The sequence below is a fragment of the Dendrobium catenatum genome, unplaced genomic scaffold (genome assembly GCF_001605985.2).
Source record: "Dendrobium catenatum unplaced genomic scaffold, ASM160598v2 fragScaff_scaffold_313, whole genome shotgun sequence".
In the NCBI taxonomy this organism is placed as follows: Eukaryota; Viridiplantae; Streptophyta; class Magnoliopsida; order Asparagales; family Orchidaceae; genus Dendrobium; species Dendrobium catenatum.
In genome coordinates this window covers 1,587,675-1,614,117 of record NW_021318775.1, presented here as the reverse complement: position 1 = coordinate 1,614,117, position 26,443 = coordinate 1,587,675, and the positions used below count along the sequence as shown (strand labels likewise).

Here is a 26,443-nt window from a genome sequence, read left to right as displayed (position 1 = left end):
CGAGGCATTGGGAATTCCGTTTAGAGAGAGAAGCAAGAGAGATAACGAGAAAAAGAGATGAAACATTAGAATAAAGATGCCCCTGAAGAGGGGAAGCATAAGCTGAAGATGAAGGAAAGAAAGAACTCTAAGATTATGAGAAAGAGGGGGGATCAGCCTTGAGGAAGATGCGATTGCTATTTTTATTATCAACTTACATTAATCAAATTATAGATTTTGGGCAATATTTATAAAAATATGCCTTATGAAAAATAAAAAAATAAAAACAACCCATAAACAAATATGAAAATGACCAAATAGTCCTAAATAACAACTGATGGTTAAATTACTAACAATTAATTTAAATACAAGTACTTACGATTAAATGATATAGTAAACATAAACTTATGATGTATTAAGTTAAACTTACATTGCATTAATTCCCCAATGCAACAAAGAACTCTACTCAGTTGAAATATTGCTAGAAGAGGAAATAGAGGCCAATGACTATACTACAGAGCTAACAATATTCATCTACGTGATAAGTGACAAATAGGAAATCCATCTCAAAAAATGAGTTATGAGTGGGACATCCGTTTCATGGAGAAATATAATAAGAGGGGGATCAGTACATTAATATTGGTTGGACTAAGGAAGGCTTACACTTTATCAATTTATCTAGGCGGCAAAGAACTCTATGCTAGAGAATTAAAATGCTATCACAGAAAAAGCTGAAGGTCGTTTTTTGTACTTCTGAGCTAGCGACATCCATCTTCAGGAAGAGATGAATGTGAAATCCGTCTTGTGTAGTAAGACAATAATGGAATAATATCACTCCATAAAAAAATATTGACAGAATACTTTCATGAGAAATGCTCAAGTGCATTATCAACTCTCTTGAATGACATTTAAAGTTTTGGCATATTCATGCGATTGGCAATATTGATTTGACATGACTAGAATATTGATTAATTAAATTTGAACTCTTTTTTCATTGTGTTTTATGGTTGGGTTAGGCTATTTGGGCTTGGTTGGGCTGGTTAGAATAGTAGGCTAGTTTTCAGAGATGCAAATATTTGTGTATGTGATTGGGCTCATAGACCCATGGTTGCAACGACAGAAGCACATGACTAAAATATTGATGAACTGAATTTGAATCCTTTTTTATTGGGTTTTATGATTCAATTAGGCTATCTGGGTTTGATTGGGTTAGTTTTAATAGTAGGTGAGTTTGCAAAGATGCAAATATGCAAGTATGTGATTGGGCTCAAAGACACATGGATTCAACATCATAAGCAATTTTAGTTAGTAGATAAGTGAGCTGTGCAAGCAAAGGTGAGTACACATTATCTGCTGGTAGCATGCAAGCCTAAGAGATGCAAATATAAAAACAAACAAATGGAGTGATGCATGTGTAGCTGCACTAGCAAGTAACTGATGATCCGATGTGGAGTGCAATAGTTGTTTACTTGGCTCAAGAATTTTTACTTGGATTAAAATGATAAATAGCAAGGCAATGAAATGGGAAGCTTTCTGTGTAGAGGGAAAATTGAGATAAAGATAAAAATAGATGAGATGAATGACTTAGAGGAAGGGAGACGCAAGATAGAGAGCAAGAAATCAATAAGAATTCCTAAGGTTTAGAGAAAGGGGATCATATGAGGAAGAAGCCAAGAAAAAGCAATTGCCATTTCATTTTCATCTTCAACTAATTGAATTTCGGAAACTCTGGGCCTTATTGGAAAATTACAAAAGTACCCTTAAACAGGATAAAAATGACAAGTATTCCTAAATAATGACTAGATTTAAACTAAGAATTAACTTCGAGAATAATCAGAATTATCACTTGATACTGAATACATAAATTCATGACGGACTAATTAGACTACTGCCGCATCAAAATATTTTGGTGTATTTGTCAGAGGGAATTTACCAATTCATGGATGCATTCTAGTTACTAGGTCTTTTTGCCAACGGTGAGGCACGATGTGGCACTGCCTGAATTAGGTACTTTATTTGAGATTTGTATCTACTACTAGTTTTATGTGATTATCCGGGCTTGCACTAGTTATTTAAAGATACTGAGTTACATTTCTTTTGGCAAGCTAGTACATAGTCTCTTCTATGAATTTCTAATGATATAATGAAAATATTACAGATACTTTGGGAGTTATTAAATTTGTATTTCAATACTGGAAGTTATAGTTTCTGGTCCAATTTTTTTTTTTTCCACTTCTTTCCCGACTATTGCTTTGATGATACAAATATCTGTAGTTTTCACTCTTTACTTCTAATTACTTTCATTTGCTCATTTGAATTGTTTCATAGGTTTGCACGTTTCTTCTTGATATTGTAGCCAAGTCGTCTTATATTTTGCAGTTTAACTTTCTTAGGATATCCTTTATATCTGCACTTTTATTACCATATCTTGATTCACTTCTTTATCAACCGGCTAAAGTACAATTATTGTCTACCAATCGGGGGAAATTCTGTTAGAAAAGGAATGTAAGTTGGGGTTTTACGGATTAGAGTATCATGGTTGGTAATCATGATAACTACAGATATTTTCTTAATTCTGACCATTTAACATTAAATGGAACATTGCTTCTGCCATTCTATGCTGATAATTTGAATGTAATAATCTGTTCTATTATTTTGTTCATGTTTAGTATAATGATGCAAGCTTTAAATTTGTTTTTTTTAATTTTCCAACTTTGTTCTTATAAATGTTTTTTTTATTTATCACTGAATATCCGATTGCTTATTTTTTGATAAGATACCAAATGATTTCCAGAAGAAGCTTCTAAATGCTATAGATTTTATCTATTTTCTTTGTTGATTTGGGTTTTACTAATTATAATTTATAAACTTCAGCAATCAGGAACTAATGAGGCGGGTTTAGTCTAGCCCAAAGATTCTTCGAGGCATCTAAATATATTGGGAAATTTAGTAATCAGTGTGAAATTAAACATCTTCTTAATGGATATTTGCTAAATCTATCTAAAATAATCTTCTTTTGATGGTTTAACTGCCTACCTATGATTATGAAATGGGGTGATATGTTGGTGGTGGCGTTGACACCTCATTGCTAGTAATGGCCAATGGATGGCAACTTGCTACATTGTAGGCGAAGCATCTCCGGTTGTAATGGCTAATGGATGGCAACTCCTTGATCAACTTGAGTTGCAACAGCTTGTGCTGATAGAATGGTTAAATTCTCTCTTGATCTCTGGTATTATTGAAGGCAGATGTTGAGGGAGCCCTCATAGTGTCAGATGAGCTTGCTCTTGACTTCGAGCACGTACCATGTGATGATGATTTTGCTTTGCTTACTTGAGAAATGCATGTTGATCTTGCTAGTAGTTGAATGCACTCCATCACACTCTTGGAACATCATCTTGGACCATCATCTTGGACCATCAGAGATTAGGATGTATAGGCATGCTCCTTCTGCATCCGAAAATAGTGTCGGGAGAGGGGGAAATTATTAGATCCGGACACCGGACCTAAAAACAGGTCCTGATATCCAATTAAAATTTGCCACGTGGACTACACTTTGACTGCGCTTTGACTGTGCTTTGACTGTGCGTTACCTGCACTTTACCTGCGCTTTACTTGTGCTTTATCTGCGCTTTTGGCGCGCTTGACTTAAAATTCCGCGGACACGTGTACATTCCACATGTAAATATTTTATTGGACATCGGACGTATCTCTATGTCTGATGTCCGACCTAATAATTTTCCCTGGAGAGGATGCCTAAATATATAGATGACTGGAATATACTATTTAATGTAGATGTTTTAAACTTTTAATTGACCGAGTTGCTGATTACTTTTTATTAGAATTATTGTTTATTTTCTTTTGGTAAATTGTTTGAATAAGAAACTTGGATTAGATGTTTGCTAAATGGTCATGATCAATCATATTCTATAGTGTAGCGTAGAGAATAAATATGCTAATACATGAAATATTCTACTTAGAGAATATATATCTTCGGCACTGAGGCATTTCATTCAAACTTGTTTTAACGACTGACAGGGCTCTTCTACATTTTCTTGATGCTGGAAAGTTTAGCAGCAAAGATGATTTTGTTGAAAATTACAAAAATCTAAGTTCTTTCAATGAAATTGAGGTACAATATTTAGCTTGCATAAATTCTCATTTGTCTTGCATTTGTGCATCTACTATTTTATTTATCCTTGTTGGCATTCTTATCGTAACTATCATATTTGCTTTATTTCAACCATTAGTGATTGGATTTCGAAATGCCTTATCACAATTGATTTCCTTTTAAGTGTTGCATTTGCTATTAAATTTCTATTGTAGAAACATTTGAAATTTTTATCTGCATTTTTCTTTTTTTTCTGAAGTGATTTGAATTTGCCTTTAGCTAGCTAATCTACACAAGGAATTGCGGCCACACATTCTACGAAGAGTTATAAAGGATGTGGAGAAATCTTTGCCCCCCAAAATTGAGCGCATCCTTCGAGTGGAAATGTCTCCTCTTCAGAAACAGTGAGATTTTCGTTAGGTTGCAGTCAGAGTGTTCCTTAACTTTTTCTTAATGTTTGTTTCATCTTCTTATCTATATGTTAAATTAGGTATTACAAGTGGATATTGGAGCGTAACTTCCATAATCTCAATAAAGGAGTTCGTGGAAATCAGGTTATTAAGTTTAATACCCAGTCATGTACTGATGAGTTATTTTTGTATTTAATTGGATGTGAATGTTTATGCTATTGCAAGAAAACCTCCAGTTAATTTACAAGTATTTTTTAAAGCGTGTAATCAAGTTTTCTGTATGTCATAATATCTGGATCAAGCAACAAAGATGAGGACATAAGTTGTATTGTGAAAATTGGATGTTTAAAATTAATTAAGTATTCATATTCATTATGCAATGAAAGTGCCATGGAAGTTTGTATGTAAATATTACTAAACTATAATTAGACCAGACCAGCTAATGCTACATTTATTCAAGTGTTGATTAACATAGAAGTCAATGCTAGCTAAATTGATTGGCATAAATCATAATATTAAGATGGATGTGTGGAAAGATTATGAATGCAATGCTTTGCCCCATGGTGCAGATGTTTTGGCAACATAATCAATGTACATGATGACTTATCCAATTAGTTAACTAGTGATGGACTTATGTATGACTCATTTGACTTTTTTTCTTGCATACAATATACAAACATCTCAGGAGAGATCAGATAAACAATTATCAATTAAGGTTTCTTTTATTTGGACAACCATTTAATGATCATCCTAAATTGAAATTGCAATGTTTATTTTGCTTAATAAAATAAATTAGATTTGCAACTTGATTTTGACCTCATTCAAGTGGAGGCTAATAAAAACAGGAAAGTTAAAGCTTCTGATATGAGAATTATTTATGATATTAAAAAATGCCAAGAGATATAAGATAAACAATTATCTGTTTACGTTTCTCTGATCTAGGAAACCAAATAATGATGATCTTGAACTCAAATTACAAGGTTTAACTTGACTGAAATTTTTTCTTAAGGGGCTGTTTGTTCTATTTTTCTTGGTGTTTTTTTTTTAATTATTATGAAAAATGTTTGGTATGATCTTATCTCTCATACTGGGTAAATTAATAGCATTATTAGGCAAAGTTTGAGGTAATGCGAATAGCTACCAAATTGGATGGTACCTATATTACCTAAATCTTGATGTCTAAACAGAAACTGGAAAGAATGGTCTTAATTATCATTTATTAATCTAAATTGCATGGAGTCAAACATCCTTAGTTGAATTTTAGAGTTGTCATAGGTGGGAGAGTACCTTATTTAATTATCTCAATTAGTTAGTGTTTGCTAGGTAATATTTTTAGCCAGATGGTTGGGCCACATTTTTTGAAGATGGTAGAAAATAAACAATAGGTGTTTTGGGCATGTATAATGCGGAGTGACAGTGTCATGCCTACGCTGACCTTCTCCTTACCGTTCAACGTGGGATGCAGCAAAGGAATTTATATAATTTATCTTACATTAAAGCATTTATGAAGATATCATCGTATCTATTCAAGCTGAAGCAGAAAAAATTTAATTGATATATATATATATATATATATAACAACTATAACCCCAAAAACATGCATATGATAAACGCCCTACCAACCTCAAATCTACACTTCTTTTACACTATAGAATATAAAACATAAAATATAAAGTAAACGTGATTCTACTCAGCCTCAACTTTATCTTTGCTCTTTCCTGCAAAAACAACTAAAATAAAATTCTAGCGAGCTATGAGGCTCAGGAGGATAAGCATCCCGAATGCAGTATTTAGGCATACAAAATAATAGCCAGCATTTACGTGAGATGACTGTACATAATCATAAACCATGCCTGCTTTATATTACGAACATTATCATTTATAAGCTGTTTATAAATAAATTCTATTACATGAATATACACATCTGAATCAAAATAATAGAATGTCTATCATGGTGATACAAGTAACACAATATCACGCAAGTTGATTTAGATATTCTCTTGGATTTCATCACTTAGATGCTCCATTTACTTACTCATCCTATCTTTCACAATTCACATTATCTCTTGTCTAAAAATGTGTCATGTCTAGATGTCTAGTTACAGGCCACATAACGTAAACATAGCTCTTACACTTCATTATACCATTCAGTAGAGCCCAGGTGAAACCCAATACCTGCTATTGAACTACATTAAAGGTCACATTGCCCATTGGGTCGCATTGCTCATTGAAGCATTGCCCACCTGCACAAGTATCATAAACATATCATTATGTTGCATTACCCATTAAAGTCGCATTGCCCCGCCTCCGCAGATATCATAATATATATCAATGTCTTCCCATCACCTAGCATGATATTTTCTCATGCTTAGCAAAATTTGATCAGTGCATTTACTTTATCGTAACATTTATGATGTATAGATTTACACTAACAAGTAATATGATATGTTTATGAAAGAAATATTGTATAGATTGCATGTTTTTCGTTTAAACGTGCATCATTGAATAGAAGATATAATTATGTTCAAGACCTATATATCAGTTTAAGATTTTATTCCACAATATGTAAAATTGCTAATGAATAACATACTCAACTGATTCAAGTGTTATTGTAGATGTAAGAAACAAAGTACTTGCTTTCTGAATTAGAAAAGTTGTATATCTTACCTTTGTTATGAGCTATCTCCACAATTCGGACACCTCGTACCCTTTTACGTGTATATGTCATGTACGCCAGCTCAAGTTTCTTATTTTTGACAATTCGCACAAATTTCTACTTGTAAAAATAAGTACATTAGATTATTCGTAATATTACATACCTCACAATTTCTTTTCTCGTACATGCTTAAATTGTTAAAAATTTCCTCCTTAAACATTGCTTAAAACCTAATATAAAAATTGAATATTAATTAAATTAGGCTCTTACAAAATAATTGCTACTTAAAAATTCTACAATAACTACTATCTTACCTTTTTTTTTTCTTCTCCTCCCTTTTCTTCTTTCTCTATCTCTTTTACTTCTGCCTCTTCTTCTTGTTCCTCTTCTTTTCCTTGTCCTTCTTCTTCCTTACCTGAATTTCTTTGTAGGCAGAAGCTCGAGCATGTGAACTCTAACGACTAGAACAACCAACACTGAGAGCTATTGATGAGGACATCAATAGGAGATTCCGGAATGTCTATCATCGGAAGCAGCGCAGAGCGACGGCCTTGATCAGAAGTGATGTAGAACGAGAATAGGCTTTGCTAAGGAGATGATCTCCTCTCCAAAAATCTGAAAAAATACACTTCAGGAAATCTGAAATTTTCAGATTTGATCTCAGAATTCAGTAAGGCATTCTAACTTTATGTGCTGGGAAGAAAGAATTATGAGAGGATGTTTTAGTCTGTGGACGGGAGCTTATGTGCACGGTGGGAAAAATCCAATCCTTGAATCCGTGAATCTACAGGAAAGAGAGGCTTTAATGTTAGGAAAGATTTCCTAAATTAAAGCCAAAGGTGAGAGTTACGGGATTTGAAAATTAGTTTCCAAATTCCTTTCCAGCGGCAAGAGGAGTTTTAAGAAGGAATTAAAGAGGTGGGGTTGTGGGGGATTAATGGCTCAGGGAGGGATTAGGGGAGCAATTAGGAATTTAATCAAAATCTGAATTTTAATTTCAGTTTTGATTAAATTTGGAGGGAATTGATTTGAATTTTAAAATTCAAATCAAAGAAATTAATGCCATGAATGGGGGAGTAAAGGAGGGAGCCCAAAGAGGGGGCCGGCGGGTCTAGGGAGAGAGGGGAGAGAGATTAATTCAAATCCAGAAATTAATTTCAGGATTTGAATGAAAATGGGGGGAAATTAATTTGAAAATTGATTTCAAATTAAGAGGTCATTAATGCCTTAATTGGGGAATTGATGGGAGGAACACCAATTAGGAAAGATTTCAAATTTGAAATCCAAATTGTCATGGATTTTCCCTCTCGATTTTGCCACTCAGTCGCCGATGTCCGCATCATTCTCCCCAGGTGGGAGAATACTCGACTCCGTCGAGTTAGCATCACAATTGCTCCCGTACAACTCTGGACTATTATTTGCAAAGAATTTCAAACAACCCCGGTTGCCCACAAGGTTAACTTGATTGCTGCATTTTAGCTCGCCTGCAGGAACTTGTTCGCCACAAGGTCAACTTTATTTTTATTTTGTATTTGTGTTTCTTTTATTAGTTGTGACGATTGTACCCGTTATTTGTTTGTGTTTGAGTTGTAGCCCCGAGGGCATACTTGTCTTTCTTTTCTATTTGTTTGAAGGCCTATATATAAGGTCCTCATCTTGTATGAGAGGGGATGATGAATATTGAATGAAATTTTGTTTTCTTTGCTTGATCTCTAAGTGAGTTCATGAGAGGAGAGATCCTACGTGGGTGAGAGCAATACCCGTCATCCTTCGGTGGATTCCAAGGTTCACGGCTCCATTCTTTTCTTTTCTAATTTCATTATACTTTCATCTCCCCCTCCTAGCCCCTACCCGTCGGCCTTCCAAACCACCCATACCCTTTCCTCCTCCCAAAAACCGAACCCCACCCAACACCTCACCCTTGTTGTCGCCGGCCTCCCCTCACCCGTCCACCACCAACCCCACCCAAACCCTCACCGCCGGCCTCCCCAAGCCCTATAAGCCGTCGGCCATCAACCCACCACCCAAGGATTTTGAATTTCAAATTTCAAAATCGTTCATAATTTCTTTAATTGCGTCCTCATTAATTTGGAAAGTTGCTTCATGTAGATTCAAATTCAAATTTGAATTCTAAATTTTCCCTATTAATAACGTATATTAAGAGACCTAAATCTATTAAAATTTGAAATCAATTTCAGGTTTAATGGCAATCCCCAACTAAATCCTTTTCGGGCCCACCTATTAAATGCAAACCCCTCAAATTTCCCCTTATGTGGTCTGTCCCCCTCTCTAGCCCTTTCTCTCTCCAATTTTGCCACCTAGACCCTCATTAAATCCCCATTAAACCCTCATTGGTTACCACCCAATCAAGCCACCCTTATTGAAATTAATTTGAATTTCAAATTGAAAATTCAAATCCCTCCCAACCCCATGCATGCTGCTGGCCCGTCCATGGGATCTCCCTCCTCTCTCTTCATTAATCTCCCTCCACTTGAATTTGATTTTCAAATTACAAATTCTTAAACCCATCTTCCTATTTTACTAAAATCTGAAACTAATTTCAAATTTTGTATTATTTCCCCTCTCCAAACCCAAAGCCTAAGTCCACCAAAAGCAAGCCCCTCTTCCCTTAGCCGTCCCCTCTTCCTTCCCACCTCTTGGAAACCCTCTTGCCTCATGAGCTCCACTCCAAGAAAGAAGAAGGCCTCCCTCCATCGACAATCCCCTTGATTAGTGCATGGCCGATCCGAATCGTGATTGGGGATTCCTCTACGACAATCAAAGTTTAGTGAATAGTCATCAATCCATCCTCTTCGACCTCGACCCATAAGTGGACAACTCCATAGAAGATCACATCAATCACACCTTATTCATGTTGGCGTCATCAATTGAAGAGCATCTACCGTCCGGAAGTTGGCAGAACATTTGGTACCCACTCACGTCTTCTCCCTCTTTGGCGAACTTTCGTTGGGCTACTACTCTAGGTGTCTTTTCAACTTGGTGGCATCGCTTGGTTTGCTAATATTCTTTCCCGCTAACCCTTACTAGACAAGCTTGAGTGAGTGACTTTTCTAATTGTTAAGTGTGGGATCTCTTGTTTACAATATTTAAGTTTATCTTTATGATTGAGATCATTCTCAAGTGATTGTTATTCTATCTTGCAATTGATTGCCTTTACATTATTGATGGCCTTAAGTCTAAGCATCTAATCTTGTGAAACATTAGTTTATATTGCAAAGCTTAAATCAATTTCTTTATAATCTCGAATGCAATTCCTATTCGTTTCACATCAACTATCCAAGTAATGAGGCTTATGTTAAAGCGGGAAGGAATAAAAATTACTTAATTAATGTCATTTACCTATTTGTCTTAAGATCAACCCAATGCATGCCATTGAAAGTTGGATTTTTGAAATATAACCCTGCTCTTCGACAATAACTTTAATAAATGACAATAACTTTAATAAATGATCAGTAGAAATAATTAAAAACTTTAGGGAAATAAGTAAAATCAAAATTAATTACATAATTTCCACTCCCTCGCAAATTGACATATTCTTTTTTTCTATATATTAATTTGCTTCATTTGATTAGTAGAACACAATGACATGCTTTTGATGATTTTTGTTAAAATTGGTATTTTGAGGTTTAATTTAATTAAGCCAAATTTGCACATTTCCACAAAAAATGGATATTATAGAAATATGCACCAATGTGTTGGTAGGTAGATTATGAATAAGGATAATGAAGGTAAAGTGGCAGATCAAAATTAATAGACTAGAAATTGTGTATAGTAGAACAAAATATGTTTAAAACCTCTTGTACATAGAACTAACTAAGAATGAATGAAGAAATATGATTCACTAGCCAACCTCAATTAGTTGTGATGAAGGCTACATGGTTAATGATAATGATGATGAAATATAACAAACCTTATTGCTTATCTTTTTGTGCATGCACATAATTGCATGACTTGATTCTTACATTGCTATTGACCTAACCCTTGCAATCACACAAATTTTCTAAGGAAAAAAAGTGAAGGTGAAGTAAGTGCATTTCTACCCAAATAAACTTAACAATATTGAAAATTTAAAAGGTATCTCTAGTTTGTATCTATAGCCATTCCTTATGTTTTTTCTTCTATTTTTTTGGTGAACTTATCTGTTTATTTGATGAATCATTAGAAACAATACAACAACAAGCCTTTATCCCACTATGTGGGGTTGGCTACATGACTTATTTTTCTCCATTGTGTCCTATTAAGAGGCAAATTCTCATTTAAATCTAATAAAAAAGATTATAATGCTTTCTAACCAAATCTTTTTAGGTCTACCTCTACTTTTCTTAACATAGGCTAGTTCTAATACGGCTAATCTCCTAACTTGGTGATGTAAAACAAACATGCGACAAGATGTGTTGCTTAAAGAAATTTGCACGCTTAATATTTTGAGAACAATATCAAATAAAACTTATGCCGATTTAAACGCTTAAGATAAAACAATAAGGCGATAAAACAAGCTTAGGCTAAATTACATGCGTAGGGGTTAAGATCGTAAAGTAGCCAATTTAATCTAACATTGCATACATGAATGATTTTCAACTATAAATCCCAATGCTAACAATAAGATTAGGCATAATGCAAGAATCCCTCACTAAAGCTTAGAGAACTAGAGAGTTGAGTGAGGGATTCTTGCATTGTGCCTAATCTTATTGTTAGCATTGAGATTTATAGTTGAAAATCATTTATGTATGCAATGTTAAATTAAATTGGCTACTTTACGATCTTAACTCCTACGCATGTAATTTAGCCTAAGCTTGTTTTATCGCCTTATTGTTTTATCTTAAGCGTTTAAATCGGCATAAGTTTTATTTGATATTGTTCTCGAAATATTAAGCGTGTAAATTTCTTTAAGCAACTCCTTGTCGCATGTTTGTCTTACATCACTTGGTCATCGAAAGGCTAATGTTGTATGTGACTAAACCATCTAAGGCGACTTTCTCTAATCTTATCTGCCACTAGAGCTACTCCAACCTTTTCACATATATACTCGTTTAGCATTCTGTCTCCAAATATAAATCACTCATCCACTTGAGCATCATCATTTTTGCAACACTAAATTTAATTTTATGCTTCTTTTTTAATGGCCAATATTCTGATCCATAAAGCATTGCAAGTCTCACCACCATTTTATTAAATTTTCCCTTAAGTTTGAGGCGTGCTTTTCTATCACACAACATGCCCCCAATGCATTCCTCCATTTCAACCATCTAGCTCGAATTATCCCAATAATTTTTCCACCTATTTCAACATCACTTTGCACAATAGACCCAGTATATCTAAAACGTGTACTCTTTTAAATGATTTGATCACCCAATGTCACCTTCCTACTACTAAGTTTATTGTTACTAAACTTACACTTCATATATTTAGTTTTAGAACTATTTAAACGAACACCTTTAGACTTTAAGGTTGACCTCCATAATTCTAGTTTTCTTTCAACACCCTCTTTAGTCTTATCAACAAGAAGAATACCATCTGCAAAAAGCATACATCAGGGTACATCCTCTTACAAACGTCTAGTAAGAATCCATGACTAAAGCAAAAAGATACATGCTTAAAGCTGATGCTTGATGTAATCCAACTAAAATAGGAAAATACTTGGTCAAACCAACTTTTGTTTGAACACAAGTAATAGCTTTTGTATACATATTCTTAATAACTTGGATACAAGCATTATGTATTTTGTGGTTTGTCTAGCACCCATTTGCTACTCATTATTGATAATTGGTTAGAGTAATTTGTGTTGTTGTGTTTGTATGATTTTGATACCAAATCATCAGGCTTGTTGACAGGCTATTTCCCATTCAACATAATCTGAATCTAATTAATTGAAAAAATAGCAATATAAATATGATGCATCATCTTTATTGTTTTCCCTTTCCCTTAATACTTGTTATCTGCATTAGACAAGTTCATGATTGATCTCTTAACATGCTAGGTTTCCTCAATTTTCACTTACGGTAAAAAGAATATTTATGTTGCTCTATTTATATGCATGTTTTGACCGTTTGTTGATGTTAGATACTGATCCTAAACTTCATTACCTGCAGGTGTCACTCTTAAACATTGTCGTGGAATTGAAAAAATGTTGCAATCATCCTTTCTTGTTTGAGAGCGCAGATCATGGTTATGGTGGGGACAATGGTAGTGATAGCAATAAAGTTGAGCGCATTGTTTTGAGCAGTGGGAAGCTAGTTATACTTGATAAATTGTTGCTTCGTCTTCGAGAAACAAATCACCGCGTTCTTATTTTCTCTCAGGTATCCTTTTCCTCTTTGGATGCTAGAAATTTAGGTGGAGACTAGTTGTCTTTCTGATTGATCATCCAATGCTAGCACATTTTTTCTTCATCATATAATCTGAGCGCCTCAAGTGAAACATGTTCTTTTACTGTACAGGACATTGAACGACCATTTTTTTGGTTCATACTTTTCATTTTAGAAGTGGAAGCCACTAGAGAATTGCACTTCAATGGAGATTTTTTTTACTTACATGTTGCATTTTCTGCTTGTGGATGTTAAGTTATCATTGAACTAAAAAATAAAGTTTACTATTCTATTTTCCTTTTTTGGCAGCCATTGATAGAATCTTTTGTATGTTCCTATTCTTCTGATCAAGTTGTTGTTTCCAACTTCCAAGTATTCGAAATGAACATTGTACATTTGTAAATAGGCTTAGGTTTGCAATTTCTTGCACTTGTACTGATTTACCTGATCAAGATGCGTTTGCATAATTGGGAATTACCCTAATTGAATCTACTTATATGGCTCACACCGTAGCTTATTTTTTTTATTATTGTAAAATGCAAGAACATTCATTGCAAAGAAATCGTTTATTGCTACAGATGCTAATTGAAGTAAGCACCTATGTGTTAATTATTTCAGTCTGGTATTTTGCAATGAGAAATTAAGCTATTTATTAGAGGAAATTTGCATATTTATTTATGTTACTGCATAGAGTTATCATATCTGCCCTCAAAGACATTGTTCTCATGTCCTCTTTTTCATTCTGTTTTAGTATGGCTGGTGAGAATATGCTTTCTTCATGAAAATTTTGCTAGGGAATTCAAAATGAAGATTCATTTTGTTATCTTACCCATGAGATCTGCAGATGGTTAGGATGTTGGACATACTTGCCGAGTATTTAGCACTTCGAGGTTTTCAGTTCCAAAGGCTTGATGGTAGCACTAGGGCTGATCTCAGACATCAGGCAATGGAGCATTTTAATGCACCTGGAAGTGAGGATTTTTGTTTCCTGCTGTCTACGCGTGCAGGTGGGCTGGGAATAAATCTTGCTACTGCAGATACTGTTATTATTTTCGACTCAGACTGGAATCCCCAGAATGACTTGCAGGTTTGAAATAGGAGGAATCTGTTTGCTACTAGCTTTCTCAATGATAAGGTTTTCCATTGATTTCATGTAGAAACTTATAGCTGCTCTTTGTCCAAGTAACTTGTTTTATGGGTTCTGTTCATTGAACATTCTCGTTTATCTCCTTCGTGAAAACTTTTAGAATGATTTTATCAGGCAATGAGCAGAGCCCATAGAATTGGACAGCAAGAAGTTGTAAACATTTACCGTTTTGTTACAAGTAGAAGTGTTGAGGAGGAAATTTTGGAGCGCGCTAAGAAAAAAATGGTATGTAGTTGAATCTTGTCATCTTGTTTTCCTCTTTTCACTATGTGAGAGTTGTTTGATGCTTTTTGTTCTCAACATGTCTATTATATCGGTTTGCATTTCAGGTCCTTGATCATTTGGTTATTCAAAAGTTAAATGCTGAGGGTAGGCTGGAAAAGAAAGAGACTAAGAAAGGAAGTTCTTTATTTGACAAGGTAAATTTGATTGGTCTGAGTAATGCTGTTAACCTTCTGCTTAATGGTGGGTTAGAGCTTTATTGTTAGCCACATATTCATAACGATTGCTTATTGAACCATCTTCTTCTCCTTGCAGAATGAGCTCTCTGCAATACTAAAATTTGGAGCGGAAGAGCTATTCAAGGAAGAGAAGAATGATGAAGAGAGCAAGAAGAGGCTTTTAAGTTTGGACATTGATGAAATTCTTGAAAGAGCTGAGAAAGTTGAATCTAAGGGAGATGATGGGGAGACAGGAAATGAGTTGCTAAGTGCCTTTAAGGTCAACTTTCTATTTATTTGTGAATACATGCTTTAAGATATTTTTCCCCTCTTTAACCATTTTGTATCTTTCTGGCCTACTGTACCCTAGGTTGCAAACTTTTGCAGTGCTGAGGATGACAGCACATTTTGGAGTCGTTTGATACAACCGGAAGCTGTTGACCAAGCTAATGTAATGGATTTTGCTTCACTACTTCATGACATGTATTTAATATAATTTCTGGATTTTCACGGCATTTTATACTTCTTGCAAGTATTATAAAGGATGAACTACTTTCTAGAAGGGAAGCAATTTAATTTATAATCATCTGTTGCTATATTTTATCAGGAAATGATGCGATGGCCTAAAAATAGTGCATATTGCTCATTTTATAGGAATCATTGGCACCTCGTGCAGCAAGAAATACTAAAAGCTATGCTGAACCTATTCAACCTGAGATTAATACCAAGCAGAAGAAGAGAGTCCCTCTGTCTCGAGATAGAAATCAGAAGCGTTCTGCCAAAGCTACAGATGCTCCAACCTATTCGTTGCCAATGATTGAGGGTGCAGTTGCTCAAGTAAGAGGATGGTCCTATGGGAACTTAACCAAGAAAGATGCTTCCCATTTTGCTCGTTCGGTAATGTTTTTTTTTTTTTTGTGTTTATAATGTAATTATTTAAGCAGGTGTAACAATTTAGGATCTATTTGTTACGATCGGCTAGGTTCTCTGTTTTTTTGAACAGGAAGTAAGTTGATGAATGCTTAAACCTCTGCTACATGTTTTTTGGAAATTCTGTTGGCAATAATCTTTATATGGTGGTTTTAGTATCTATCAAGTAGCAGAGCCAATTCAACCTTTTTTTATGTTAAGAAGTGAAATTTCATGGAAGTTTACTAGATGATGTGCTTAAGGGTTAATTAACGTTTATCTGGCCTCAAAGATTTCCTTGTTTATATCTTGTTATTTTATATTCTTTTGTTAGGTTAAGAAATTTGGAATTCAGAGCCAGATTGGCTTAATAGTGGCTGATGTTGGTGGTATAGTTGAGTCAGCTTCCATTGAAGCCCAGATAGAGCTTTTTGATTTGTTGATAGATGGCTGCAGAGAAGCAGTCAAAGAAGGAAACTTGGATGTCAAGGTTTGTTGAATTACATTTTAAGTGAACCTTTTTTTCTTTTCTACTGGTTATGATGTTCAGCCTGGTTTATCATTTGCGTCTTTATACAATGTAGTGCTTATTTTTACAGGGAACCATATTAGATTTTTTTGGTGTAGCTATCAAGGCTTATGAAGTGCTAAATCGTGTGGAAGAGCTTCAGCTTTTAGCAAAGCGCATTAAACCATACAAAGATCCAGTTGCTCAGTTTCGCCTGGTTACACAACATAAAAGCCCACAGTGGTCCAAAAGCTGTGGATGGAATTCAGGTAATTGTCAATTATTGTTTATTTTGTACTTGGGCTTCGTGATTCTTCCTTTCTCAACAATAATTTTGTGGTTTGAACTTTAGTTGATGATGCACGATTACTTCTTGGGGTGCACTATCATGGATTTGGAAACTGGGAAAAAATCAGATTAGATCCAAAGCTTGGCCTTGCGAGGAAAATTGCTCCAGCAAATCTTGGGGAAAGAGAGACATTTTTGCCTCGTGCTCCTAACTTGGATAACCGTGCAAGTGCTCTTCTGCAAAAGGTATAAAATGTTTCTGTACACAACCATAAATCTATATAATTTACTTATGGAGGATCGCTTAAGTAATCAGTCTCCATTATATATTAGAATTCAGTCTTTCAAGTTAATTTTGTCAGCATGCGTTTGCTTGGTTACCATGAGATGCCAATAGTGGGTTATGGTTTAATATGTATTTTATGCCTGGCCAACTTCAATTCATATAAAATATTCATTCTTAAACTTTCTTCACCTTAAGTTATACCTCAACTGATAACATTTGAATGTTACATTCTACTTATAATTTTTTATTAATCTATCGCTCGTTGAACTCCACCTTGAATAGCCATTCTTGTTAATACTAGTCCATAATGCTTCATTAGTTTCTAATTGATTTATTATGTGATTTGAGGATAGCGATTCTCGTTTATCTTATATAGTAACAAATTTTCTACCTATTACGGATAACTCTATAAGGTTTCATAAAAATTAAAACTAGGCTGATTTTAAAGTTTAAAATAAACGAGCACTTATTTCTTATTACTAAATGTTTTTTATCTCCTAGTTCATACTATGCCTAATTGAACACTTTATTGCGTGATTGTTTAAATACCCATGTGACTAGGTTGCATTAAATTTATGTAGTATTAATCACTCTGAAAAAATCAACTTATTATCGTCGGTGTAATTGAGAAAACTCAATAGTAGTTTATCCTTGATGTAGATTTGATTTATTTTGAACTAGATTTTTTTTTTCTAATATCTAGTTATGCTTCTTGATCTATATCAAGAAGGGGAAGACATATTTTGAGTAGGTGTGAATTGCTTAAAAGAAGGGGAATAAGAGAGACTAGAAGGGAGAAACTAGAAAATATTTATTCTATGAGTCTTTCATTACAATAGGAGAGGTATTTATATTACTTGGGTAGACCAAGTGTTCAACATAAAAATCGGTCTACCTAAAACAAATTAAAAATAGAATCAAAGAAATAAACTTGTGCTTATTACATATGCATAGGCCAATTGAGTTAAACTATTTTATTTGTCCAAGATATGTGGAATGTTTTGGTTCATTCTTCTTCTTTTATGCTTGTAGATTGGTCTACCATGTTTGTAGCCCATCTTCACAATTGGATACAATAGAATATATTGATGTCTAACATATCTTGACCAAGATTTATTTAAATATGGGTGTAAATCTATAATTAATTACCTCTCCTACTCTTGTGATAGCACTCTCGATTAAGGAGGTTGTTTTGGGATAAATTTTGAGCTTAAATTTAATTCATATGTTGATGGGGATTGATGTAATGGAGGTAATTTTGATCAAATGCCATGCTTTTGTCATTTAATGTATACCAGTGGATCTAGTCTACTAATAGTAGAAGTATATAAACCATTTCCAATGAGACTAATTAACAACAATGGGCTGCCTCCCTTATGATATCTTGCATAGAATAGAGTGGATATATGCATTTGTGTCAAAGATGCTCTTCTAAGGTTGATGAAAAGTCAGTTGGAAGCCCATCATAAACTATTTAGGTTTTTTACTTGCGTTTGATGTTTAAAATTAACTTGATTTGAAATGTGGGACTTAGTGCTCTATTTGCAAGTTGCCCAGTAGGCTGGGGCTTACAATCCTAACTCTTGGCATGCTTGCATGTGAGAGTTATGACTGATATTGGAATTGGCTAAACATTGGGTCGTACAATATTTGTTTAATAGGTAAGGGGACCCAAATAAGAGTTCTTGCAATCATGTCTTGTAGGCAAGGCAGCTTGAATGGTGAGTCTTACAACCTCATTCTGTAGGCAGCTTGAACGGTGGGTCTTACAACCTCGTTTTGTAGACAATGTTTTAGAAAATGAAAGCATGAATATTGTTTAAATATTTAAAAAGATTAAAATATGTTATGATGTTATGACATAAAAGTATAAAATATAACAAAATTTCATGCTTAGTAATGTACAATTTTTTACCATTTTAAAATAATCTCATTAATGTAATATATCAAAACATGATCACATTAACATGAGGTTAGTTTTGTAATATATATTTATCTTGAAATATTATTATTATAAGAAAGAAACATTATGGAGCAAGTTTAAAATGAAAGTGTTTGCTTGGGGTAATAGAGGTGCTGGCACTCAATATCAGGGAGTTAGAAAGCGAAAGGGAGGTCGTGATGGCTAACGCTAGTGCAAGAGAGAAGGCTCATCGGATGAGACCTGCATGCAAGGGAACTTGTGCGTTTTTCTTTTATGGGCGTCATGTCAGTGCAATTGGAGGAGGATTGTTAGGACAGTTTTGGATGCACAGTTTAGGGTTTTAGGAGGTCTGTAATTTATTTATTTTTAAGCAAATACACATTAATTGTGTCCTGTACACTATATCAGATAACTGCATGTTTTGTATTTATGCCCTGGCAACCATATGCGAAGTTTATTTTCTTGTTACATGAAAATTCTGTTTAACTTGTTATTCTTTCATAGCTCTTCTCTAAAAACCTTTTAAAAATAGATGCGTGTATGATTTATATTGCATACCCGGCAACCACGTGTAAAGTTTAGTTTCTTGTTTCATAAATGGTCTGTTTAACCTGTTCTTTTTTCATAGCAAAATTTCAGATACCTTTTGACAATAGTTTAGATTCCATTAGCTATGACTTATCATTCAATGAATGATGCATGTGCCAGAAGAAGAAACATTGTCTTGATAAGTCAGAATCCTTACATTCTCAAATGTTCTGGAAATATATAGCTGCATATTACCATCATTTGAAGATGTGCATTTTTTTATTTTTCATATAAAATATTCAGAAGTGGTATTAAATTCTTCATCATAGTACCATTTTAACATGTGAGTGTGCTTTGTTAATCGGGAGCCATATTTACGACAGAAATATCATCCCAGGTGAAAGTGGTTTTGAGGAACACGACACCAGTAAATAATGATTTATGTGAAAGATTATGACATTTTTTAAGCTTGTTGAAACCAGTTCCTGTGCTACTTAATTTTGTTTTGTGTTCCTTAAAGTGATTCACTTGAAATTTTAAATTTCCTATTTTCTGACTGATCTTTGCTAGGCTGCGCTACTTGTACCGGTTCTCTTAGGAATCATGTAAAGTTGTAAACTATTGTGTTTTGGTAATTTTTTTGGCTCTTGGGCTTGATCTCTATTGTATGCAAAGTTAGTATATGCTGCATCACCACGGTCCATCTATGCTTCATCTAGGCTACATGATTGATCCCTTTTTTTTTTTTTGGCTATAACATTTGGGTCTATTTATTGTGTTTATTCTAGGTAGAGACTGAGGTGTGTATATGAGCACATACGAAACTGGTGCAGTATCCAAGAAGTTAGCTGAAAGGCTATTTAGGATTTTGAAAATGCATGCGTTCATTTTTAGTTGACTGTGTTAGAAGATCAAGTCCATTTGTTGATGCTTGATTTTAGAAGATCAAGTCATTTTTTTTTTCTTTTTAATTAATTGTCTTTAAATGGAATTTTTTATTTCTCCAGGAGTTTGCAAATGTTAATGGTAAGATTTCAAAAGCTAAAGGGTCTCAGAAAGCTTCCAAAAAGGAAGAAAATGCAATGAAAACAAAACAGTCGAAGGACGTGAGCTGGAAAGAAAGTTCACCTGGATTGCATTCCAGAGCTAAGAAAGTGTCACATAATAAGCGCCGGAAAGTTGAACCTACGGTTAAGGAAGAAGGTGAATTGTCAGAGTCCGAACAAGAGCGGTACCAGCAGTTCAAAGAAGAAAAATGGATGGAATGGTGTGCAGATGTCATGGAAGAGGAAGTGCAAACATTAAGGCGCCTGGAAAGGTTGCAGACAACCAGTTTAAATCTTCCAAAAGAGAAGGTTGCTCCTAGCTTTGTCTTCTTTCATTATGCTTTGTCTTGGTCAAATGGAATCTTGTAATTTGGGTTTTTATGATTATTTCAGGTTCTGGCTAGAATTAGAAAATATTTACAACTTTTGGGTAGAAAGATTGACAAGATTGTTCAACAGCATGAATTATCATATAAACAATCTAGTAAGTATCCCTTTTTATTGCCTTCTTGTAAGTTTCACTTACAATTTTTTTTTTCCATGTTAGTATTTGAATATTAATTGAAATTTAAAGAATCAATCTGAGAAATGAGCATATAATAGCAATCACCGTGAATTTCAAAGAATGGTTTGACAGGGGACTGAAGAGGGTATAACCATGCGCTGAGAAACATGGAATTGTAAACCACTAAATTAGGGATTCAAGTCATTTACTGAAATAACTTGCCGAACCAAACCCAGTTAGGTAGTCAGAACTCTAGGTAACACATCCAATTCTTATTGGAGTGAATGTAGTTGTGTATTATTCGTAAATGAACTAGAGAATGAAAAAATAAGATATAAAACAACATCTATGCACCAATTTGCATTTCCAGTGACAAAAATTCAAATTCACACTATTCTGCCTTGCTTTGAAATTTTTTAGTATTGATTAATTAAATATTTATACATGTTATGCAAATCTGGTTAAATTTTTGTGTTTCTTGGAAAGTAATTTATGAATCATCATAAATAAATGTCATCCTAAGCACAAAACTTGTGATGTCCACCATTTCCAATGGGCAATCCTTGGATATTTGTTAGCTTTTGGAATAAGACGAGTAGATATGTATGATATTATGCTGGATATTAATGCAAAAGGAGAAGAGGGAAAGAGTGAAGAATCCTAAATTTGGTAGCTGGTTCATGAAATCAATGAGTAAAACCAAAGCTTTCTACAATTTGTACTTTATATGCGTATTCCAATGTGTCCCCATTTTCTTGCTGTTAATTTGTTAGAAGTCCTCTTATGGTTGTTCTTAGAAGTCAAATTTATCATTATCTTTTGGTTTGATTCTACATCTTCTATTTAATTCAGTGATGTAGACTTACAGATGCCATAATTGGCAATTAGTTTTCTATGAATCTCTTCATACAAATCAGAAAAATCATGCAATTCATGCAAATAATATGAAGCAAGTAATGAAAATATTAAAATGTCAATATGCATATTCTAATAGATACTAATAATGATGATTATAAAGAAAACTGAAAAATGCAAACTACATAAACATATTATGTAAATATGGATGACGACAACAATAACAATAATATCAAGTCTTTATTCCACTACGTGGGGTCGGCTATATAAATATTTTTTCTCCATTATGTTTTATTAAGAATCAAAGAAAATATGGATGAACAACATTTTTAACGAAAATTAGCCCAAGTTACTCTAATATTAAACGTGATGATTTATGCACTTTTACATGTGCCTAGATGGATGAAAATTTTAATTTTAGATTTTCTTCAAGAGATTCATTACTAACAAATTGTTTGAACTATTGGTAGGATTTGACTTTCTCCATATGTATCTATGAGTTTGAAAATCAAGGTATTTAGAATAATAAATAAATTTATTTTCAATTTGATCGATGGAAGTAACTTCAGAAAAAAGACGGATTAAGCCAGCTTACTTATTGACTTCATTAACTATGATATATATGTTTCGTTCTCTTTATGTTCAGGGCTCAATTTAGCTTTGGTTTGAAATTAATATTCATATACAAGGGTTTATTTACTATCCATTAGAAGTTTAACTTTTCACAATCAAAATTATATTTTGATTCTATTTGTGTTTAGGTTTAATTTTAGGTTCAAATTTAATGCCTATTTAAAATTTAGATTCATAATTAATCTCACTACAATTCAGTTTCAGGATAGAATTCTAGTTCTCGTTCAACTGTATGTTCAATTTTAGGACTAGCATCAGTTTATCAGAGATTCAAGGTCAGCTATATAGGTTATAGGCTTGAATTTTGTCTTTTGTTCAGATATAGTACATATTGAAATTTAGATCTAGGCTTATTTTAAACCCAGTTTTTTTATTCATATGTGCTTTTATGCTCAAATCCTTTTTTTTTTAATTTAATTATAGGTTCAAGTTCATAAACTGTTTTCTATCATAAATACATATTAAGATTCATCACAATCAGATTTAAATTCACATTGCAAATAAAAATCTTCTTTTGCATCTGTTGCATAATTGAAATATTATTCATTAACTATAGTCTATTTGATAAGGTCATATTCAATCATGCAAGATGCTTTCATTATTGTATGCCTGAAACACATCTTATTTATTGGAATATGTTTTCATTATCTCCAGAAATGTATATAAGGTTGTGGAATTATGTGTCTACATTCTCAAATTTATCGGGAGAAAGATTACATGAGATCTATTCAAAACTTAAAAATGAGCAAGGTGAAGGTGGGTTTGGACACTCCTACTTAAATAGTTCAGCGGCGGGAACCTCTGACAGGAGTGTCGGTACTAGTCAGCCCACCTCTTTCAACACTGATTTCCGTGGTAGGAGCAATAAACCTCATCAGTTTCGGTCCCAACATTCTGAAACATTTCACAAAAATCATGGCACACCAAAATCAGAGGCTTGGAAACGTCGGAGAAGAGCAGACATTGATAACCAAGTTCAAAACCAGCAATTTCACCATCACCCAGCAATGAATAATGGAGCTCGTTTGCTTGAGCCAAACAACTCAGCTGGAATTCTTGGTTGGGGTCCACCCGAAATGCGGCGATTTAGTCAGGAAAAACCAAGTAGAACACATGTAGGACGTTACCCTTCAATTCAAAGACCGCCGGCCTGACCTGAGTTAGTTGGTTGGTTATCATCATTTGATGGCCAAAGATGTGCAAGGCAGCAATGGCTGCTTCAACCTGGAGAGGTGCCACGGCGCCACCGGATAATTTTTGCTCTTGATAATAAGGTTTACTGATCCCATCTTGTGATCTACTTACTTGCGTGAAGCTGCTGTTCTGGTTGAGGAGGCTTATATGTTAGCAGATTCCACATTTTTTTCTTACGATGATAAAAGGGCGAAAGCCTGATCTCAAAGTTCCAAGGGCTTTTGCAGGTTCAGACAACAGATAGTCGCCCAATTTTGAAGGGGTGAGTTCTGTAACAATACATCAGCAGTAATATTTTGACTATGGTGAAGCAATAAAGATAACTGCTTCACATCTAGAAAGATCAAATCAAATCTATACATGTTTCCATTCTATGAACATTGAATAGATTGAACAAATTTTCATAAATTATTTTTTTAGTTGAATTTGCTTATTCTTAATAACCTGCATCTATTTTTATGTAATGGATTTTATCAGGTTGTATAGCCATTAATCTTTGTCGTTTAATGAATTATTAAGTGCATCTCTTTTTCTTTTGCCTTTTTTTTGGGTCCATTCTCTCCATCAAGGGACAAATTATTAGCTGCGGACACCGAACAGAGAGAACCGTCCGGTTTTCTTTTTGTCTACAGTACAAACACAATTACTATAGCAGCAGCGCTTTGACTGCACTTTTACTGTACATAGAGAGAAAATCGGACGGTTCTTTCTGTCGGCAAACTTTTCCTAACAATTTCTCCCATCAAAGACTACTGACTCACGTTTAGGTTTTAGGTTCGAGCTATGTATGGTGAAGAACGAGTGCTCGTCTATTTCTGTTCTGGACGTTGTAATTTTGAGCAACATGTTTAAACAATTTAAACAATCTTGTTCGATTTTGCTTTCAGAAAAAACGGAATACAGAATCTCCTTTGGATGATACAGACAGTGATCAATTTCTGTAACATTGCAGGTTATGTTCGACTAAACAAAGCCTAGATAACCCAAACGATACGTCCAAATATTTTGTTGGTGAAGTCTCTGTCATTTTTCATTTCTTTTCAAGCTATTTTTCCCATGACTGCAGGACCCAATTTACTTTGAATCTTCCATGCTTGAATACTATTTCTCTTACTTCAATCCGTGGCATAGCGCTATTCTTGACTCTTTTTTTTTAGTGCTATTCTTGACTTAAGTTTCGTTTGGGACGGTTTTTTTTCTGCTTCTTAAAGCAGATTCCTAGTATAAAAATTAAAATTTTTGTACTAAGAAGCTCCTTTAAGAAGCAATAAAAAACTATCCTAAACCAAGCCTTACTGATTGTTGTGTTTTATCTGCTTCTTTTCCTTTGAAAAGAAAGTTAAAAAAGTTAATTGTTGTAAGAATTATTGTTATATATCTGGCTGTCTGAAGCTCCAGGAACCTATATTTACAACATGGCAGGTTCATTCAAAATGGGATACCAGGTTTGGCAAACACGGCAGTGTAATCAAAGGGTTTTGGACTGCTAAGAATCATGAGTTTGATTAGTGCAAGATATTCCCTTACCTTTTTCTCCTGGATAGCGTACAACAACAATATCAAACTTTTGTCTCACTACGTGGGGTCGGCTATCTAAAAGTTAACGTGTAGAATTGTATTCTTTTTCTTGAAGCTTGGGGTATAATAGGAGGTGAAGACATCTGATTGGTTAGAATGACAAAATTATAAGTTCGAGATGTGAAATGTCATGGACTCGATCAAAATATGATTGGCTCCATACAATATGTTGAGTTTGAGATTTAGGCTTTGTTTGGGGAACGGCTTTTTAGTACAGAAATTTTTGCACTGTTTTAGAAAACAACAATAAAATTTTCCCAGATATCATTTGGGATCGCTTTCTTACTGTTTTATTTTTTGGACTGCAACTAATTAATGTGCTACAATGACTATCTCTAGACTAACATCTTATTGGCTTGCCTATTGACTTTCTTGCACCACTAATGAACTTGATGTGCTCCAATTGCTATCCTTTTTTTTTTTTTTTTGTCATTTATAGATTGAAATTTCCATGGAATAAATTGGCATGAGAATGAAGAAACCCTCAGACTTACTCAGTTCTTGAATTGTAGACTTAAAAAGACTTTGTAGAGGATTTGTAGTTTTAGGTCATATTTCAGTACATTTGAAAGTCTTTATCTTTTAATTATTTATTGTTAAATTAGGATATATAATTATTTTTGCTTTTACTTCTCTTTTTGGTACTTTTCAACGATGAATTTCATGGAAACTTTAGTCATCTACACATTACTTAATTCGTTAAAATTCAAGTATCGAATTAGAAGTTGAGTGATTATAATGAAATATTAAACATTAATTATGAATAATTTTTAAAATTATATATAGAATCGGGTCGAACTTATATCCTCTAATCATAAGTCTATCTTGACCTACTGATCGGATTAGGCTTTCTATCATAAATTTTGGATTTGAAGTTTATGTATGTGGTGCGTATTAGTTTGCGCTGAAGGTTCCAAGAAAAATTAAATCATTGAACATATTAAAGATAGAGAAAGGTTCTTATACAATAAGCAGACTAATGATCACAAGCTTCTAAGCAATTTGTTGAATATGTATGATTGTATTATAAGAATGATTTAGGGGATCTTTGAGTGATTTTTTTCAATAACATCTCTTAGCCCTAAAAAAAGGCTTGTGTGTAAGCCAATGAGATTGTACT

The 26,443-nt window shown here is 33.9% G+C and overlaps 1 protein-coding gene across 1 annotated transcript in view; it reads left to right on the top strand.

Annotated features, from left to right (window-relative positions):
- Positions 1 to 24,268, top strand: part of LOC110105040 (protein CHROMATIN REMODELING 5) — a 61,860-nt gene extending 37,592 nt beyond the window's left edge. Inside the window, exons 16-31 of the mRNA XM_020834393.2 lie at positions 4,018 to 4,111; positions 4,370 to 4,494; positions 4,581 to 4,644; positions 13,267 to 13,476; positions 14,327 to 14,569; positions 14,744 to 14,854; positions 14,959 to 15,048; positions 15,167 to 15,349; positions 15,440 to 15,520; positions 15,724 to 15,966; positions 16,313 to 16,468; positions 16,578 to 16,755; positions 16,839 to 17,020; positions 20,520 to 20,867; positions 20,952 to 21,042; positions 23,206 to 24,268. Coding sequence (XP_020690052.1) covers positions 4,018 to 4,111; positions 4,370 to 4,494; positions 4,581 to 4,644; positions 13,267 to 13,476; positions 14,327 to 14,569; positions 14,744 to 14,854; positions 14,959 to 15,048; positions 15,167 to 15,349; positions 15,440 to 15,520; positions 15,724 to 15,966; positions 16,313 to 16,468; positions 16,578 to 16,755; positions 16,839 to 17,020; positions 20,520 to 20,867; positions 20,952 to 21,042; positions 23,206 to 23,705 — 2,899 coding nt within the window. The 3' untranslated portion in view covers positions 23,706 to 24,268. The remainder of the gene's footprint in view (positions 1 to 4,017; positions 4,112 to 4,369; positions 4,495 to 4,580; positions 4,645 to 13,266; positions 13,477 to 14,326; positions 14,570 to 14,743; positions 14,855 to 14,958; positions 15,049 to 15,166; positions 15,350 to 15,439; positions 15,521 to 15,723; positions 15,967 to 16,312; positions 16,469 to 16,577; positions 16,756 to 16,838; positions 17,021 to 20,519; positions 20,868 to 20,951; positions 21,043 to 23,205) is intronic.
- The last annotated feature ends 2,175 nt before the right edge of the window (positions 24,269 to 26,443 follow it).